We start from the raw sequence: 20,957 nt of genomic DNA on the forward strand, positions 1-20,957 counted from the left end.
CTCCAGCTCCCCCGGGACAGTAGCTGTGCAGCAGCAGCAGGTCAAGGTTAGAGGACTTCACCCACAGTCGCTTAGCAACGAGCAGCCTTGCCTAGGCTGAAGGACAAAGGGAACAGGACAGGGCAGCCCGGCTGGCCTTGGCACGCACAATAGGTGCGGAATTGACAGTGCTCTTAACGCCGTAATTCTCTCCTGATGATGGAAGAGTTCATTTTCCAACCATTATCAGTGGGATTTTTGTCATGGGATCCTCTTTGCTGATAGGTGACAGATTCAACCACAGAAGTTAATTTGCTGTTGAATCAACTAAAGGTCCGCTGCTAATCAGGCCGGTTACAGTTTTACTTCAGAAAGCTTAGGCAGGACTGGTGCTCCCACCACACCAGAGGAGCATCAAGGACCACAGCCTAACTAAATTTTGAATAAAGGTGAGTCTACAAAAAGTGATGGGAGCTTGTTCAATATTAGTATTTAGCAGTTATCTTTTGCAATACCAAAAGATCTGTGTGCAGTTTGGGAATCCCTCTTTGTAAAGAATTGTTCCACATTATTAAGTCTTTCTATTACAGGTTCTCTACTATTAGATTTTACTATTTTAGGTTCTTCTCCAGATCTTACAACAAAGTTGTATAAACAGACTTCACACTGATAGCACTTAATTGCTTTGCATGTGCATCAGTTAATGCATGGATGATTCAAACAATGAAGACCCAGAGGTGCTGATTAGTTTCCATTCTTTCAGAACCCAGGAAAATCTACTGAAATAAAGCAATGAGTCTCAACTGGACTCATGCAGTTTGAAATCATGCAGTTTGTCTTCTGAAATAAAGACAGCATGTAAAACTTACTTTTCAACATTCCTTTGATCTGAGGATTTAAAATACACCTACAAACAAGGCATCATATTTATACTTTTGGACTATCAATATGAAATTAATGCTTTTTTAAGCATATTTTAAGACTGCAAGAATGGTTACTTTATGGATGGCTATATAACCAGAATGCTTATAAGCAATTCTTCCAAATGATAGATTACAACTGAGAAAGCTTATTTCATTCCTAAAAAATCAACTAAGCATTCAACCATTCAGTTGAGACAGCACCAATAATTTCCCCAAAGAAAATTGGTTTAAGACAAGAATATACAGTGTCCATTATTTATTTGTCCACTGCAGAAGGATTTCTTCGGAGAAATCCAATTGTTTTTGTCACTTTTTATCACCATATAGATCTATTTTCAACAGGAAAAGAAATACTTTGGTTTTCAGAATTACATCATGCACAAAATGGAAAAATGGATAAAATAGTATGCTTATTACAGGAATAAGATGATTCTAATCTTATTAAAATCTAGAATTCTGAATTTCTAAGAAAGAGTTGAATTATGATTCTGATAATTATGATGATTCTGAATTATGATTCAAGATAAACTGAACAATGCTTATCATTCAGGGCTTTTCACTGTAATGCAACAACAGTTTTAATTAATAATATCATTTAAATTTTAGAAGCCAGATAAACAGAGATATATGTAAATAATTAGCTACCCATATTCAGAATGAATCCTGAATTTTTCAGGCTAATTTTAAGGAGACAAAGACCTTTAATAAGTAGGACATACTTTATCACAATCTCATAGACACTTGAAGTTATTGAAATGTGAGGGTAATTTTGCCAGATAGACACCTAAAAGTCTACCAGGGCACCACCCTCAAAACTGATATTAATGGACACTTTTACTGGTCTTACCAGTTGGACAAATGACTGAACTGACATAGAAGGTGAAGTAGGAGGTCCTGTCAAAGTAGTCCAAGACACGTTGCCATGACAGTGAATGATGTATAAATCAAAAGACATCAATTGCGAAACTCTACAATTATGAAACCGTGATTTTTAAAATGTGCTGAATCATATTTTTAACTTCTAGTTTTAACATGCTTTCATAAAGAAGAGATGACATTCTGTGGCTGATAACCATTAAGAATAATTTTTTTAATTACTGCAGCTATTATATCAAGTTTAAAACCTTTCGTCATCAAGGCAGACCTATGTATACCCAAGGTATACCTGTACAAAGTTGTTTGTCTAATCAGTTACATCTTACATATACATATTCTGATTCCTATATTTTGCATGTTTTGTTTAAAAGTTGTGAGGCATTTCTAATTTGTTAATTAATAAACAAATGCTAAGATACACTTTGTGAATCTAGATGATAGCTTTCATAGCTCATTCAAAATTCTTGTTCCAAAACACCTCAACAATCCAGACACCTGCAATAAGTTTAATTGCAGAGGAATGGAGAATTCAACAAGGTCTACTTTTTCCATAAACGCTGTCTCTCATCTACCAACAGTGAAGCTGTTAGAGCAGTCTGACTGACTTTTTTTCAGATGACACACACTTGATCTGTAAGGACATTCTCCTGAAAAAGGCTCATTCTGTGTAGCAGACCAAGTTACAGAAGTCAATGATGGCATGGAATCCAGGGCGGCAAGGAGAAACAGACACAAATATGGATTCTTATTTCCAGAAATTCCATTTACTATTTGCAAAACCCAACTCCCAAGAAAAATTTCTTGACTTCAACCAAGTCCAGAAAAAGTGATTTGCTAACATTCAAATATTGATTTCTCTAATTTGTAGGCAATCAGCTGGGAGAAAGCTGGATGTGCATCAAACTTCATAGTGAGCTGACCTGGCAGCCAGGGAACAACAAGCAGAAAAAGATTTCTGCATCTGTGGGTTACTGTAATTAGTAAAGAGCATTCTGTGAAATCTCCTAGGACACAAAATTAGAACTGGTTCATATTCATACAAAATAAGAGGAATTTCATGTGGACAATTTGATGACTACATTCGGCTTTCAGTTGTTAGCAGATTTTTCAGGGTGGAAAATAAGCACACTACAGATGGGGAAAACATTGGAGCTGACTCAGCAGGGTTAATTCTGGCATGATGCTGCATTACTAGTCAGCTGCAGTGCCTCAGCACCACACTCCAGGGACCAAAGTAATTGTGCATGGAGCTGGCAGGGAGTCAGGAGCTTTGTTAGCTCCTGATCAGCATTAACCATTCTAAATAAAGCTCAGCTCTCCACAGACAAATGCAGGTGACTCCACATGATCCTCATCAGTACCCTGGAGTTTTCTTCCATGTAGAGTATGCTATTTCCCCAATAATAAAGATAATGGAAAGTGACTACTAGCAGAAGAAAGATCTTGTCCAAAGATGTCCCACTCCAGTTTCAGCCCTTCTGTTCCCCCAAAACACATACAAGGAAAGGAAGAAGTTAAACAACCTGTAGCAGAAAGCAGACTCTGCATTGTCACAGGTGCACAAATACAAACCCCCAATAAAATAAAAAATAAAATGTGCATTTGGTGTGCTTGTTACTATAGAGGGAAAATGTTTCATTATAATGAGAAGAGTTTTAACCACTACCGAGTATTCCAGAAGTTTATAGTCTACACAAGGGAACATTTCCAGGGACACAGAACCACTCTGCAGAAATTAAGACAAACTAGATAAACAATTCAGTAAAATAACATCCTGTGACAAGGTAAAGTGGGAAAAGTAAAAATAAAAGGGGGACCAAATTAAGACCTTGCCAAAACTAAATACAGGACCAAAATCCACCAGATTGCTAGACCACATACTAAAAAACTTCCAGAATAAATCTGAAATGGACCATAACGAAAGTAAATTAGTATGAGCTGGAGAAAAACTACAGTACTTACCAGCTCTGAAGAGCACCTCTGTGAGCTCTAAAAGGTCACCATATTGCTAGATTGTACAAGAAAGTTTGTACTATACTTGAAATGAAAATTACAGAGCCCATTTTGTGGTCTGAAGACCTACATTTTTCTCATAATATCAGGAGATTTGCAGAGTGAAGTGTGAACATTTCTTTTTTCAGCATTATAGAGATACAGAAACTTTTGATGTTGAAAAAAATTTTGAGAAAATTTCTAGGGGCAGATTATAAGCCAAGCCTTGCAATACCAAGTTTGCAAACCTTTAGATCAAAAAGACATTCTTAACAGATCAGGCAGGAGGCAAGGAAGAAAAAGCAGGGCAGGGGCAGGATTTTTTCCTACATCTATTTAATTATTTGTAGCCAGAACTCTTTTATATGAATTGACCAATAATGTGATCTTGCAGATATTGGTCACTATTGCAGACTATTGATCCAATCCACAATCAGCTGAAAGCAATGGAAACAGTCTTTAATTATGAATTTAAATATGCCTGCAAAACAGACTCTTATTGTTTTCTTCATTCATCTCATCGAGTCATGTCAAATCTTTTATCTTCACATAGAATCAGACATAGAACTCACCCTATAGCAATGCACAGTGAAAGCATAAAAGACAAGGGTAGCTAGGACAAACCGTGCTTACCACATCTATACAGCACAGCAAATGACTCAAGGATTCAGAGCAAGGCCTCTGAGCTGCACTGCTGAAATCAAGTCATTTCAGAGTACCTGGACAATCTGGGCATAACTGATTTTTAATGAGAAATAAGCTTCTTTAAGAATGTCAGCAGCACCACTACCCACCGTCAAAAAATTAAACCACAGTTGGCTCACCATTTTTAGTGTATTTATATATACACATATTAATGATGGGAGTCTAGTACAATTGTTAAGCTCAAATGTATCATTGTAGAGTAGATAATTATTTAAAATGTTGCTAGGAAGAAGTTACTGTTACACAGCTTCAACAACAGATTATTCAAAATCTATTCCAAAAACCACACAAAAATTGAATCTCGATTTTACTTACACTACCAAGGTGCACTGAGTTATCTCAGGTATAGAAAGAGAACGAAGTAGCTATATGGTCTTGTTAGTTAAAACAGAGCAAGAAGCTGAATTGCGACACTAGTAAGAGATGCACAGTACTTTTGTCATCTGACTTTCCACAAAGCTCTTTTACTTTAACAGTAAAATATTGAAAACCAATTTGTTCACAATGATGCCTCTGCTTCATCGGATTTGCAGGTACAATTCCCACTCTCCTGTATGAGCCATCCTCCTCAGCTAACTTGGTGACAGGAGCCATCTACTTGCTCCAGAAATACTTTTCCAGAAGAAAACAGAAACAGTAGCACAATTACCAAGCTGCAACCACATCTGGAAGAACTCATTAAAGGCCTTAGTCCCTCAGAAACTCAATCTGATCGATAAAACCAAAAATTATTGGCAGTGAAGAACGATAAAGACTGAACCCCAGCATATTTCACAGAAAGGAATTTTAGAGAAACAACTTCCTTTCTAGAAGAATCATCTCATTCGATCTGGAATAAGAATAGACGCATTCCACTCCCACTTCCAAATTGACGCAGATGACTATGCACTATGACCTTACCAAAAAGGTATGCGACTTCTACATCAGTTATTGGCCAAAGTGGAAATAAGATCTAAAAAAGATAAAGATCTAAAAACTATTCTGAAATAACAACATTACTTAAAATTGGACAGGGTTAAGAAGTTAGTCAAAGGTAGGGAAATCTACTAAATTTGTCAAGTGCTTAGCAAGTTTTACTAAATTCTTCAGAACTGAAAAGCTGGAAAATATTTCTAACAGTGTTAAGTCACTGCTGTAGTTACTACTGCTGAGCAATAATATTTTACCTATGAAAAGTCCTTAATTTGTGTAATAGGAGTAAATGAAAACTAACTGGATCACTCTAGTTAGTTCTCTAGCATTCACTATGGAAATGCAAATCAGGGAAAAGGAAAGGAGAATAAAATGTCATTATTATATTCGGAAAGTCATCAGCAATGAAAATTACCTATTTTTTCTCTATCTGCTTCTTGTATATTCCAATTCATACCTTGATGCCAAAAATTAGTTCTTGCTATTTCTATTCTTGTGAAATCCTATGGCAGATGTTTAACTATGTCTGCTTCTGTATTATAGAAGAATGCTGTTTTAAGAGGAAGTAAAATTTAGAAATCCATACAGATGACTAAAAATAATTTGGGTTGCTGAATCCACTTGAACAATGGTACATAACATATAATAGGAACATAGAAATTCATAATCCTTTCATACCCATGAGAGTGAGAAAGACACCTGGAACATTATGCAGTATCATTAATGCATTTATTTGGACCTGGAATACAGGCAGGTGCTAAAGAAAAGGCCAACAGTCAAATTCTCTGAGATACATTACGTGAATTCACCTAGCTGAGACACAGAAAATGCAAACCAACTATCATTTTACTTATACCTAAAGAACTGTCAGTACTAAAATGAAAATCCCACAATGACACTGAAATGCAATTCAAGCAAGAAAAGAAGCTGTCAGACTTTTTCAGCATCTGAATCCTCTGTCTAAAAAGAAAATAAAAATTATTTTTAGAAGTTGACTTTATTTATGCAACTCAAAGTTAAAAGACGTCAACAAAAGCTACAGAAATTACATTCCTGCAACTACAGTGAAAGAAATCTTAGGCATTGAACAGATGCCTAAGCATCAAGTGAACTGGGAATTGAACAGATTTTATTCTTAGAAAGGTAGAACAAAACCAGGAAAACATATATAGAAATTATTTCAAATAGATTGCCTTCTAATGGTCACTTGTTGTATCTATTTACTCATTTAGCTAGTATCCTCAAAATTATTCCAAACACTGCGAAGGTCAAAGGCAAGGGCAGCTTGGTGGTTCAGGAGCAATGCTGTAGATGTGGATGACACACTAGGACCCCAGCCCAGTTCTTCCTTTCCAAACTAGCAAACACAACAATGCACACTTCCCTTGCTCACAGTATATTTTGTACATTAAATCAAAGCTTCTACAACTGTGAAATTCCAGAACACAGCCACAAGTGCTCTGTGATTAAGCCTGAACATATTGATTTCCTCATCCTACTATGAATATCTACAGCAAATATTTCAGCTTATCTGTTATACAAGCTAATATTCAACCCATAAAGTTTAACTTTTATCCTTTTTTTCCTGGCGCTGCCTCTATTTCATGTCTTAAGTAAAGAAATGCAAACACACAGCATCATATTCTATACTCTTCTTCATCCCACTTATTTCAGGAGGTCTAAAGGGACTATGACTTATTTTTGTACTCATCCCACAATTCAATGACTGCAACCAAATCAGTTTCTGCACTGAAACATCCCTACATCAACTTTTGTTTCCTCTGGGTTTGATGCTATTGTCTTTAGAAAGAAAGAAAGAAAATTCTCCTGAAATAAGAGATGCAAGCTCCATCAGCAACTTTCCCATGTGACATTTTTTGTTAATACACTGGGAAGACCAAAAAAAAAAAAAAAAAAAAAAGAAAAAAGGAGAGAGAACAGTGAAGGTCAGTAACTGAAAATCAGCTGGATTATTACGGTAGCTTGAGATTTATAGGACAAAAAAGAATTTGGTGCCATGAAAAAGGAAGACACTTCGGATATAGAGAAGAGTATGGAAAAAGGTAACTAAATATTTTATTAAACAAAGTAAACCACAGATTCTAACATAAAAAATACACAAAACCTGCATCATCTCAGCTCTGCCAAAAAGATGATTTGTTGTTCATCCCACTTCCAACTGGCAGCATTTTTAGATCTTAGGAATTAGTTTCATTGATGTTTATTTCCATAAACAAACAGGCAAGTTACTACAGGATAAAACAGGAGATAAGCTTGCAGAGCAGCAGCTACTTCAAGACACATACTTATGTACCCATACTTACATAGTTGTACCCCACAGTAAACACACATAAGCCATCTCAATCCAACTTTATTCAGTGTAGCATTAACACTAATAGCATCAATAGCATGAACATAACAACATAGGTAGCAAATTTACACCCAGATCTTTGCAGTCTTGCTTTTATGCATCCATATATTAAAGTTTTCCAAAATCAACCTAACACCTTTACAATTCCCTTGACAAACATAGAGAACCTCATCTGTGTTATTTTAAAAAGATGGAGAAAAATAAACTGTGTAGATCAACAACTGATACTCTAAATTTTTACAATTATCTCCAAAATTAGATTAGATTATGGCAATGTTAACATCTAAATCAATACACAATTAAATACTCAGGAACTTTTCCCACTAGACTCTACTGTACCGCACTTCTTACAGTTGGTAGCAACTTCTGACGGAACACAGGGGCTATCAGAAAATGACAGTTCATTGAATAAAAAGAGTTTTGTGCTGGCACCTTGTCCTGGTTTCAGCTGATCAGAGGAGGCCAAATCATGGATATGTTTCTGATGGAAGCTTTCTGGTGAAGCTACCCTCCCTATTGAAGCACTAGTGTTCTGCTCGAAGATCTGGGAACACAGCACCTTGAAGCCCTGAGCTGCAGCCCCGCTCTCAGTCACAGAAGAGAATTTCAAAGACGTAAGACTGCCAGGGTAACTTGAAGCTCTCAAGACTTCTCAGCTTCACAGAACTGCCCTCCTTAGTGTCAAGGAGCTTGGAAGAGCTTCTACCAGCCAGCAGCTCTCAGGGATCAATAGCTGCTTGCAATAAAGGCCCCACCTCCAAGTGGGGTCTACTTTCACACCCTAGGCAAGGAGGCTAGAAAATCTGAGAATACAGAATAGAACTGCATGTGAGTGTATTTTGAAAAAGAAAAATGTGGTCCTCAGAACTAGAAATCCCAAGTTGGAAGCTGCTGCAGTACTGATTACAAAGTGAAAAGCATATACATCATGCAGAAATCAACTAAGATGCTACACTTGTGTTCACTGTACGTCACTTACACAATAACGTTTGCTAGCACAGCTGTCCTTCCAGAGTATCCTTCAATTGATTATCTCGTATAAACATAAAATATAGTTAAATCACTCACTAATATGTTATGCTAACAGAAAATCCTCCATATTCCTAAATCAAATATAGTGAGGTTTTGGCCCATACCCCGGTTTGCTACATGCTACTGCTAGCAGGACTTGATAATCAGAGGGCATACCTGTAACTGATAAATCTATCATGCTGTTCTTAAGCAGGCCTTTGTGAAAAGGCAGGACGGATTAATAGTTACAGTGATTCTTTCTCACTCATCTGCAGAAAGAGTTAAAATTTGATGTTGCAAGGGAAGCTGTTTAATTGGGAAGAAAGGTGTTTTGGAAGCGAGTAGCACAGCTGACCTTGCTCTGGTATTAGTTCACCTTAGAGAATTTCTTTGCTACATTTCAGGAGCACCAAGAAACCCAAGTTCAAATGGTTACTGAAATAACTAGTTCTAAACTTACATTTATTATTTAGACAAAGAAATTACTATGAGTATACTTCACCTTTAAGAGATGTCATAGTGGAGTCTCAAGCAGCCCTTTAAAGATGTTCCACATTTTTAGCACTCTCTATACAAGCCAGATCCCCCCGCACCCTCAGAAAGATTATCAAGAATTTCTATAACATCAACCCAGTACCTTTCCATTACTTTCAAGAGGCAATAGTTTGCCAAATTTTAACATTAGAGTCCTATTACAGTTATGTAAATTAAGTCAATTTGTCCTTTCTTCAATTAAACATGTTAATTTCCCATGGGACTCAACACCATTTTCTTCAGTTGTCACATACGCCATCATCGCACAGTACACTGTAGCCTTAAAAGGAATTAATCAAGTATCTGGTCTTACAGACCCTACCTATGTCACTAAACCTCATGAAACAACTCACTGAAATTCAAAGGCATTCTCAAATGATAAAGTTTCTCAGATCCCTACATACAAGAACACAACTTTGGTGTTCCATACTGACAACAACTGCTAGAAAACAACTCCCTTCCAACCAGACAGCAGAATTAGGACTCTCAACACAAAAGGCACTTAGCTTATAAATTATTAGACTTCTACATGGCCATCTTTACTTCCTTCTGTTTAATAACATTCAGTTATATTTGCCTGAAAATTAGATTACAATAGAAGTACATGCACATAGTCAATTACAAGTTATTAATAGAATGCTAGGTCTGTATGAAACCTAAGCCATATATTTTGGTTTGCCATTACTGAGATTCATTCATTAATTTGATTTTGGTAAAAGGTATTTAACAATTTGCCTTATTTCTTCAGCAGAAGAAACCATACATCTGTTAAAACCTTTAAAACAAAAATACAAATAAAATTTGCATGAATTTTTACAGATTTGCTGAATTTAAAGCACAAATCATTAGGGCTGAATAAGAAACATAAGAATTGCCATATGGTTCATGGTGATAGTTAGTGTCCTTATTGACAAACGCTACTACCAACTACTTCAAAGGGAGATCACAGCAACATACCAGGTCTGGAAAATTACAGAAAATGGTCCATATATTTTCCTTAGCCACATTTGTTGATTACAAATCGTATCACATTAGCTGATGCCCAAAAGAATTTAACTGTCTCATTCCTGTTGTTTTTTTTAAAGCACTGTCCTTGTCACAAGATTACCTTTTATTCAGACTCTTCTTGTTTGTCTCTGTGTAAAAGTGAAGAAGTTGTTTCTCCCAGGTTATTCAAGTCTTTCCACATCCACTAACCACTTCTGCTGCCCTTTCTCTGGATCATATCTATTTCTGCCCTCTCTGTCTTGTAAGTAAAGTTACCTGAACTTGATTTCAGGGGATTAAGTACTGTTCATTCATAGAAGGGAACAGCATTCTAAAACAGCTTCTGTTCTCTTGTGACATTATCTGCACATCTTTAAATTATTTGCATTTTGAGCACTCAGGCTCAGTGAGGATTATTCAACATACCACCACCAAAACGTATGGGTCTTCCTCCCAAATAATCAGAGTTTATTTAGAATATGCATGGTTAGCTGAAATTATTCCTTCTCTTGTGCATTTGTCAGCAACAAGCTTCAGCTTTATTAGGTCCAGTACAAAGGACTACATAAGGGCAACCTAGACTTAAAATGAGGCTTGTTGTAAAGAAAAGGAATCATATCTTGTTACTCTTTTTACAGCTACTGTTCCTGAAGATACCCAAAAGTCTTCTCAAACTGACAATACGGTTGCTGTTGTAACTAATACATGAAGTACAACAAAGTTCCCAAAATCATTAACATTCATTGACCTTATCTCAGTACAACCACCCTACTTTCACAAATTGAATCCTGTTCTTACCTTATTCAACAGCACCTTGTTCACAAACACCTTTGCTACAGAAGTCTTTGAAATACTGATCATTGATCTATTGCCCCTGCTTCCAGCAGGAAAGAACATTACGAAACTAAATTAATCTGTAGACTGCTAGACTGAGTATTTGCCAGACAAAGAAATAGTCTAAATGTTTGATTTTTTTTTTTTTTTTTAGTAAGAAGGCTTTTTTCCTTACAATTTAAATATATTCTGATACGCCACTGACAGGTAATTCAGAATCTGGCATTTCAATACTATGCTTCCTTGTAAAGTGCTTTTCACTCAACATTCTTAAAGCCTTCATACACATTCACAAACTAACCTTTTGAACACCCAGGATTATCTGAATTCATAGAGGAGAAATCTAAGAAGGTGGTAAGAGTTTTGCACAGAGTGACTCAGCAAGGCAGTGAGAATTCCAAGCACCAAGCCCTGATATTCCCCATTCCTAGTCACGATATATCACTTTCAGACCTTTCTACAGACTTTATAGCTATTTTTTCAGGTTTACAGCAGAATATAATACTAAATAATACAGTATAATTGTTACACTTACTACGGCCTGTATAATTGTAAAACAAACCAAGGCAAACTTGAAAAATAATATAGGGCAGTGATATGTATTGCTGAACTCAAACAGGTTACATATGTGGCATACAAATCAGCTTTTGAATGCAAGAGTGCTTCTTTGTAACAGATTATACTCCACTAACAGAACAAATTAAAGAGTTTTCTTATCAAGCAAACATTACTTTTCTCAATGTATATCTTGATGTGCATTTCCACTGTTACAAAACTGGTGGAAAGTTGCAACAATTGTAATGCCGTTCAAGATCTTTTTCCTAATAATACAATTGTAATTTATATTTTGTGTAGCTCATATCGATGAGTGACAAGTTTCTCTCCAGAGGACATTTATTTCAGTGTTTACATTATTCCTATAAAATATAAATTGACAAAACCATACAGAAACAAAAAGTTCAACAAACCTATTTTTTTGCTTAAAAACAGAGAATCAAGTAAAGACTCTTAATAAATGATGCTCTGCAATGTCAAATGCACATACTAAACTGCTTTTACCTTTAGATTTTGACTTAAATGCCACTAAGAAATTTTTACTGAAATTAGCCCTACTCTTGCCAAACACCGTGCTTTCAATTGACATGGACGCACTTTAAATATGGATGCTTTCGTTTGGGGATCACCACACCACAATCAGACACCTCTAGGTAGGTTGCTGAACTCAGTTCACCTATATCAACCAAAAGGTTAAAAAAAAAAAAATTGTGGATATTATTGAAGCCTTCCCTCTAATGCAGTTGTCAAAAGAACAGGTAACCTCTCAGCAGACATAAAAAATGGGATTTAGCATTGTACAAAACAGACTGTATTTAGATTAACCAGCAACCAACAGGAATATTGTTATTAGCTCAATCTATTCAGCTCAGAAAGGACACTGCAGGAAAGAAAAACATTCACTACATGCACAAGGAGGGAAGAGTGGAATAATTCACTTTTAAAAGGAAAAAAAAAGAACAGGGAAATTCAATTAAATTGAAATACAGAAAATAAAAACTAATAAAATTGTGTTTTCCATGCAATTAATCTGTGGGATTCATTGGAACACAAATGTATCCCAGCCAAAAAGAGTTACTAGGAATAAATGAGGGACTTGATATTTAACAACAACAGAGCGAGCTATGACAGCAAGCACCAAAAAAACAAAAACAAAACCCCACCAACCTATGTTTAGGGTTAAGTGGACACTATTTTGAGAAGACTTATGTCTGCCTATTAAAATGGAATTTCTTGCATCATCTTCTAAGATTTCTGGTCTCATGATCCCATGATCAAGCTGAAATCCTGCTAAATGCCATTTCTGAAATTATTGATCTCAAGCAAGTACTTCTCAGAAGGGAAATATGTAGAAGATTCTGTGAGAGCCCTCAATAAGAGGGGAGCATTTCTACCTCCTGTAACACTGAATCAAGTCACGTAACTCCAGTATTTTAAGCAATATTGTTTGTTTTCCTGTCCATATTCTGTTGATTCTTGTCTTGTATTCAAGAGAAGGTACTCTCCTAGTACATTGGGAACCTGCTCCACTAAAGAGGATTTCCAGAGCTACTCATATACAAATGACAACATCAAGTTAGGTATTCCAAAGGACAGTAAAACAACACTAGTTTTTAAACAGATATCATTGCAAAGTAATTCTCTCAGATCAAAGAACATAAACTGCAATGAAATACGACATATGAAAAAGCTGAAGCATCTTAGTACAGCATATCTTCTATTATTAGTTACTTTACACCTGATCCATCTCTTTGCAATCTTTAATCACAAAAAATTATTAAAATCAACACTTGAAACTTTCACTTATATGATGGAATTTTTCAGAACCAAATAATTTGCACTATGTAATGACCTGACTAACATTTAAAAAGAACTATTTTGAACAGATTTAAAGGGAGTATTTCAAGACATTGAAAGAGAGAATACAAAGATTCACGAAGGTTAGTGTGCAGATGATACCCAAATAATAACCACTTATATAATTGAGACAGTTTGGGTTATTACCTTATTCCAGTTTTATTCTACAGAAATTTAGAATAAATTTGTTTAGATCCAATGGCAAAAATCACAGCATAATTCTGTATTGACTGCTTTGGAAATTGCTGAATTATAGTTCTCTCGCTCACATATTTTCACATGATACGCTTCAAGGCAAGATGCTAATTTGAAAAGCTTAGATTTCTGACTGGAAATATATTTCTACTACACTTAGAGAAAACAGATGTTATAATAGCTAAAATAATTTAGGTGGAGAAACTATTTTTCACATTCATTTATTCTGTGCTAATGTTCCCCATATTTGATACCTCACATCTCCATACTGCAGAACTTCATCAGTTCCACTGCAAGCATGGAGATCAAAGTTCATGAGGTACCTGAACAACATTTCACTTACAGATCACAAAAACTCACAGAAAACAAATAATATCCATCAGTCCTGTGTGACATATGACTGTTACTTGAAAAAAAAAACTCAACAATGACTATGAAATGTGAGTATACCAATTTGTGACGAAAAGAGCTGTAAACAAAGTGGCTTGAAATTAATACTAAAGATTTTTCAGATATCTTATCTAATACTAATATTGCCATCTTAGAACTCCTGCTTGCACTGCACCCAAGTTTGTCAGCTTCCAAGTACAGTCTAGAGTTGATGTAAAACATATACATATAATAACATGGAAATAATTTAAATATCCAGCAAAGGGGAGGCAGGAACAGGACAAGAGTAACGGGCAAATGAAAAATCGGGGGGGGGGGGGGGGGGGGGGGGGGGGGGGGGGGAATACAGGTGTGTGTATATACAGAATCACAGAACAGAATCATAGAATGATTTAGGCTGGAAGGGACGTGAGGGAGTTCTCTGGTCCAACCCCTGGCCAGGCCGAGGCTAATGCTAAGCCAAGGTGCTTGGGGCCTTGGCCACTCAAGCCCCAAATCTCAAAGGATGGAGATGCCACAACTGTTCTAAGTGCCTGTTCCACTGTTTGACTACCATCATTGTGAGCAACATTTTTCCTTAAATTTAACTGGAACTTCCCCTACTATAACATGTGTGTCACCTCTCGTCCTTTCACTGACCACGTCTGAGAAAAGTCTTGCTCCATCTTCTCTATGACCACCCATTAGGTAGCTGAGAATGGTACTTAGTTCCCCCTTAGCTCCTCTTCTCCAAGAAAAACAAACCGAGCTCTCGCAGCCTCTTCTCACACACAGTATATGCATCAATGTAAATATTTAAATTCTGCAACTTGAAAGCACTGCAAGAGTTAGCAGAGTTAGTCAGCAGAAAACAACATGGTACCTCAGAACTCAAGCTAAACTATGTCCAAATAAAACAAGAAAACTCCAGGGCATCTGCTAACTATACAATTTACTCTTATGAACGAGCAAACAGAATGGTCACATAACAAAACACTTGCATCACAATAACCGCATGATCTAAGTATATACCCTTCATTAATGAGTACAGAATGGAAAAAATAGCATTTTAAATATGCTAGAGAATTCATTATGAATTCAAGGATTATTCAGAGACCTTTCAGAAAGGATGTCAGCACTTAATGGAAAACAGGATCTTGTGAAGAATTAATCAGGATACTGACATGAAGGTGATTTAGCAGCTAGATTAAAGGATGTCCTTTTACACAGCACTGTCCAGTGCAACCTGAAATAACCTGGCCAATGAAATTTTGTACCACTTACTCTGAAGTATTAGACCAGTGATTCCAGAAACAATAATCCTTCTTTGTGCAGGAGTTTGCTAACCCTAGATTTCCGCATTCAGCATTAAACAGCACAGTATCAGAAATCTATTGACAACAGAAATAAATTCAAAGAAAAAGAAACAAAAACCCAACACAGGATAAAAAAATAGAAGCAGGGGGCACACAGCAAAAAATAGAAATCCCTGCAGTATAGTCTACAAACATTCAAATACCATGATCAAAGACAAGAATAAATTCACCTAGCATTCAAAAGTACAAAAAAAGGGAGACAATGAAGAAAAAAATAATCAGGCAGAAATTCAGGGGGGGATATCATTCTAAGAACAAAATTTAAAAGATAATCTACTGTCTATTTGTATTAGTTTTTATAATATCAGTTCCTTCCTTGACTTTTTTAAACTCAGGTTACAGCTTTCTAGAATTCCATTTTAAATAAGCTGTCCACAATTACATTTAAAAAATATTTTCCACTATAGGTGTGGAAAGATAGCCATTAGAGTGAACACAACAAATCCTCCCCAAGACCAAAGAGACCTTTTTGCTACTAAAATAATAATTTCAATACTAACTAAAAAATGCTATTACATCAGTGGCTACCATGTCACGCTCAGCAGTGGAACATCCAGTCATCACTAATCAGACTATATAAAAGAAAACTGCTGCAAAGTCAGAATGCTGGTTCAGTATGCTTGGACACTACTTGTTTTCTAGTTTTGATTACTGACACAATCTATAAGATAACTAAAAGCATATTAAAAAGCACCAAGGTAAAAGAATGAGGGAAAATTATCAACCAAAGGAGAGAAGAAAAAAATAAAAAACAAAACAAACAAAAACAAGAGAAGCAACTCAAACAAAGCATGTATGACAGTATTTTAAAATACATCAATAAATTAATGTTTCTTCACGTGATAGTCTTTTAATGAAATTAGCACTAGCATGGAACCAAATAAACATCATGCAATTTAATGCAACAAGCTAAGTTCAGATTCCGTATTTTTAAGCAAATGACAAAGTCTATCATGAAATTTTTCATTTCCTATTTAGTTATTTTGTACCCTATGTCTCTAAAATTATTTTGTAAGGCACTAACACAAATCAATTTTTACATAAAACTTTCCTGATCAAGAAAAACAATTTTATTGGATTATACATGTCATTAGAAATAATAGAGTAGTCACTAGACTAGTCGTTAGAAATAAAGGTTAAAGATTGCTTTTCAAAGTAAAATATAAGTAAAAATTTAGGGAATATAAAGTTTAGGGAACTTTAATAGCTGTTACTCAGTTCATTTCAATTTATTTCATCAAATTCTCTCAGTATAAAGCTGAGAATTGGCCAATTTCAAATTCCTGCAGAAAGGCAGCTGAATTCACTATAATTTTTGTACAGTTTCCTTGGGAATACATGTGATTTCTTTGCTCAGACTAAAGTTTAAGATACTTCAACACATTATTTCTATTTTTTCTTTACAGAGACTAGAACAATGGTAAAGAGAAATGGGAAAAAATTCACAACCATGAAAAGAAATGGAGTTAAATTAGAGCAAAGTCCCGCAATGTGAAACCAAACAATCCATAACGAAACAAACCTGAAGTTTGCAAAACAAGTATATTCAAACTGTAAGTAATGTGAGATATATACACATGCATAATTCATGGGATGGATTACTAAGAAGACCTATAATTTCTGTTGTTAAATAAATAATGAGTTACTAAAGCAATTATAACATAAGATCATGGAATTGGCTTAAGTCCAAGTTAAATATGTCACTTGGTGATAGGAAAGCTCTGGACTTTTAGAAGTATCTCATGTGTATGTGATGTCAGTTTTATTCTTTTCCCTTGCCAGCACCAGCATCGTCAAGTGCATGAAAACCAGTTACAGTAAAACTTCAGTAACAAAATTTGTGGGCAATCTCCAACGTTGACTGTTAGCAATCCTTCTACATTATCACTTCACTGTGCCCAGTTGACTTGTAGGCACATTTAGAACATTTTTTCTTCATTCTACGTCTCAACACATCTGAGCAGAATCGGCAAAATATTGCTTTCACTACAAGAAGTAACATGAAAGTAATTCTATATTTTTAGGGTGTGGGATTCCCGAAGAACTCCAGCTCCATCACACATTCCAAAAATGCAAACTTGCCTTCCATGATCTGGGTATTTAAGCATAATTATTCCTGTTCTTTTTTCCCCTCTTGGCATTCCCCTCTGCAAGTCCAACTGTTCAATAAAAACCTCAGCAATAAGATGAAAACCCCCTGTCTAGATACATCCCAATAATCCTCTGATTTAGCCCGTAGTTTTCTCACAACCGTTAACAGATAAAATAACTATAAGGATTTTTTCTTGTAAGATCCTTACAGTTATTTATTATTGAATTAGAAAACATGACTGTTTTTACCTTTCTTTACAGAAGTTTAAGCTATTAGGCATCTGAACGACAGAGCAACACAAGAACTAATGCATTTGTACAATATTTATTTATTTCCTATTTCGATAAAGTGAGCAAAACCTCAACTATGGATATATTGTGTTTATATTACCCCTCTAAAAAACCTGCCTGCTCTCTAGTTAATTAAAGTTACATTTCAAAACCATATTAACTTTTCATAGCTAACTAGCGTCCATACTTCAACTGCTGACATGATAGCTAGAAGTAGCATTCATTTATCAGTTTTCCTTGCAAGGGTCATTACTCAGTATTTTATAAAAAGAAACAAAATGTATGACACTGTAAGCCTCCCCTTATTAGTTAATAAAAAGCATAACTGCTATGCAAATATTGCCTCTTTTATTAGAAAAACAATTAAATCCAGTTCCCCAAGCACAACACTTCACAGGAGGTATGATGCCAGCAAGCATTACATTTTACTAAGTCTTTAAAAGGGTCATTAATCTTTCAGTCATGGATCTCAGACACTTAAGTCTAACAGCAACAAGCAGAAGCAAACAGGCAGCACTCTCTTTCTCTTTGTAGTGATAGAAACATAGTAAACTCTTAAGAGGACAAGAGCTAAAATTAGACAAAGAGAAATCTATTTAATCCACTTTCATCTCTCTGATTTCACAGAATCTCATTAGTGAGATTTTCACTTTCATTGTTACACTGAATCAGCTGAGACATTTCAAGGCAAGCACAGAACTCTGTGTGCATAGTGCTCCTACTTTACAATGACTTTTATACTCACCTACACATTAAGTCTTCAGTAAATGTATTATCCCTTTCATCTATTCAACAGTATAGTTCAGATACTACATGACCAAGGAACATAAAAAAAAAACCTAAAAAGCAAACTGAATTTACTTGAATTCGTTTGCTTCTATGTCAAATCCACTTAAAACAGAGAGCATTGATAAAGAAATGGTAGCCAATCCATATAGTCTTTTGTACACTGCTGTCACAGAAAGTAAACCATCATATACATATGCAGGAAACAAACCTCTTTGTCCCTACGCCTGCTTTTCCTTATCTGAAGATACAAAGATTAAGTTTTTCTGAATTTCTGAACATGATAAAGATTTTCATCCTTAACACTAGAGACAAAAAAAAAATTTACAATCTTCACATGACAATAATTAAATTCGATTATATTATTACATTAAATCCCAATATCACCAAGCACATTAGAAAGATACTGCTTATTGCCTCTCCATATTTTAGATCATTATCCCTGCTCTGAGCATTCTGACCTTTCAGAATTCAAAATCAATCCAAGAAGCACCCGAAACGTGTGAACAAGCACTCCTAACCTATGAAAATAACCACTGGAGACAGGATTTAATGATTAGTATTCAATGCAATACAGCACCCACTTCCAGGGACCATCCTTTTCACCTTAAAATAAGTCAATACTAAATAAATTGCGAGGACTGGACGGTGGGCGATGGCTATAGTACTGAGATTAACGTGGAAGGCACTGGCTGAGCTCAGCCTCATTCACCTCTAACCGAGCCCCTTACACGCCGTCGGTCCGTTTCATGCCCGGGGGTACCGGCTCTCCCCTCGGCTCGGCAGCCAGCCCACGGCACGGCTCCAAGCCCGTCGCTCGCAGTACCGGCACCCGCGTTACGCGTCCACCGGCATGAAGGGCCGCCACCCCTCGGAAAGCCCGGGGGAGAGCCGAGGCCGCCCGCAGCCCTGGGGGCCCGCGGCGGCCGTTAACGGCACCAACGGCTGCCGCGCGAGGAGCCGGCGGGAGGGAGCGGCCGCGCGCGGGAGGGGACACCGCCCGCCAGGGGAACGGGCACTGGCCGCCGCTGCGCGCCTCCTGGGGCGGACGGGCCGGCAAACAGGCACCGGAATGGCTCGGTGCGGAGCGAGACAGGGCGGGCAGAGACGCCCGCAGACGGGGTAGGGGTGAGGCGGCCCGAGGACGGGAGGGAGCCAGCCGCAGACCGAGCGGGGACACCCAAGGGCAGGGAGGGGCACAAGGACGCAGGGCGGGGGGGGAGGCGCTGAGGCGGGAGCGGAGGCGCTGAGGCGGGAGCACCCCGGGAGAGGCCGAGGGGGGCGCGCAGGGCGCTCTCGGCGCGCCCCTTACCTGGCAGGAGGTGCCGGTGACCCCCGCGGGGCAAGCGCAGCTGTAGGCGGCCGGAGGCTGGGGCAGGAGCAGCTGAAGGCGGCGGGGCGCGGCGGGGCCCCGGGCGGGCACCGGCGAGCAGGTGCCGTTGTTGCGGCAGGGCTGGCTGAGGCAGGGGTCCCGGCCGGGGGGCGCGGCGGTGACCGGCCCGGGAAGGCAGGCGCGGCGCTGGGCCAGGGCGAGCAGCAGGAGGAGGAGCGGGGCGGCTCGGGGCATGGCGGCGGGGCGTCCGGGTGCGGGTGCCGCTCCGCTGCGGGCACCGGCGGCGAGGGAAGGAGGGGATGGAGGCGGCGGCCGCCCGGCTGCTCCCTACCCCCGTTCCCCGGGCAACGTGCGGGCGGGGACTGGGCGGGGAGGAGCCAGCCGCCGCGTCGCCGCGCGCCCGGCAGGGGGCAACCGCCCGCACGCCGCGCGCCCGGCAGCCGGCCCCGGCCCCGGCCCCGGCAGTCGGCGCTGGGCGGCGGCAGCCCGGGCGTGCAGCGGGACGGAGGGCGGGTTCCGGAGGGCAGCGAGGGCGGCCTTATTTCGTCCCTAGAGCCAAGGCTGAGCTCAGGTCGGAGCGGACGGGGCTGCGCCCCCGCCCGCGCCCCATCTGCCCCGGGCGGGGGAACGGCGGCCGGGCTGCGCCGAGCTGCTCGGGTACGGGGACCGGCGCTGCGCATCCAGCACGCCGGTTTATTAACGCACTGCTGCCGTCTTAAACTGCCCGAGAGGCATTCCTGCTCCGTCAGTGCCTCCAGTTCGCGTGACGGGTGTAAATGACAATGCAATAGCGCTCGGCGCCCCAGCGCACTGAGGTGAGCGCTGCCCTGGGTTAGACAAACACCCTGAAAGAGAAACTCCTTGTTCGGAACAATTCAGCGTTCGCTTCTTATTTACTGTTTCACAAGCGTAATCTGCTGATAATTACTTTAAAGTTCTATTAAGACCAAAGTAGAGGCAGAAGGAAAGCATAAAAACTA

At 38.5% G+C, this 20,957-nt stretch overlaps 1 protein-coding gene across 1 annotated transcript in view; it reads right to left on the bottom strand.

The window, feature by feature from the left end:
* DNER (delta/notch like EGF repeat containing) overlaps window positions 1-20,224 on the bottom strand; it is a 135,105-nt gene extending 114,881 nt beyond the window's left edge. The window contains exon 1 of the mRNA XM_050902366.1: window positions 19,957-20,224. Within this exon, the coding sequence (XP_050758323.1) occupies window positions 19,957-20,211 (255 nt within the window). The 5' untranslated portion in view covers window positions 20,212-20,224. The remainder of the gene's footprint in view (window positions 1-19,956) is intronic.
* Window positions 20,225-20,957: the final 733 nt, after the last annotated feature.

This window comes from Gymnogyps californianus, chromosome 10 (assembly GCF_018139145.2).
Source record: "Gymnogyps californianus isolate 813 chromosome 10, ASM1813914v2, whole genome shotgun sequence".
NCBI classification, from domain to species: Eukaryota; Metazoa; Chordata; class Aves; order Accipitriformes; family Cathartidae; genus Gymnogyps; species Gymnogyps californianus.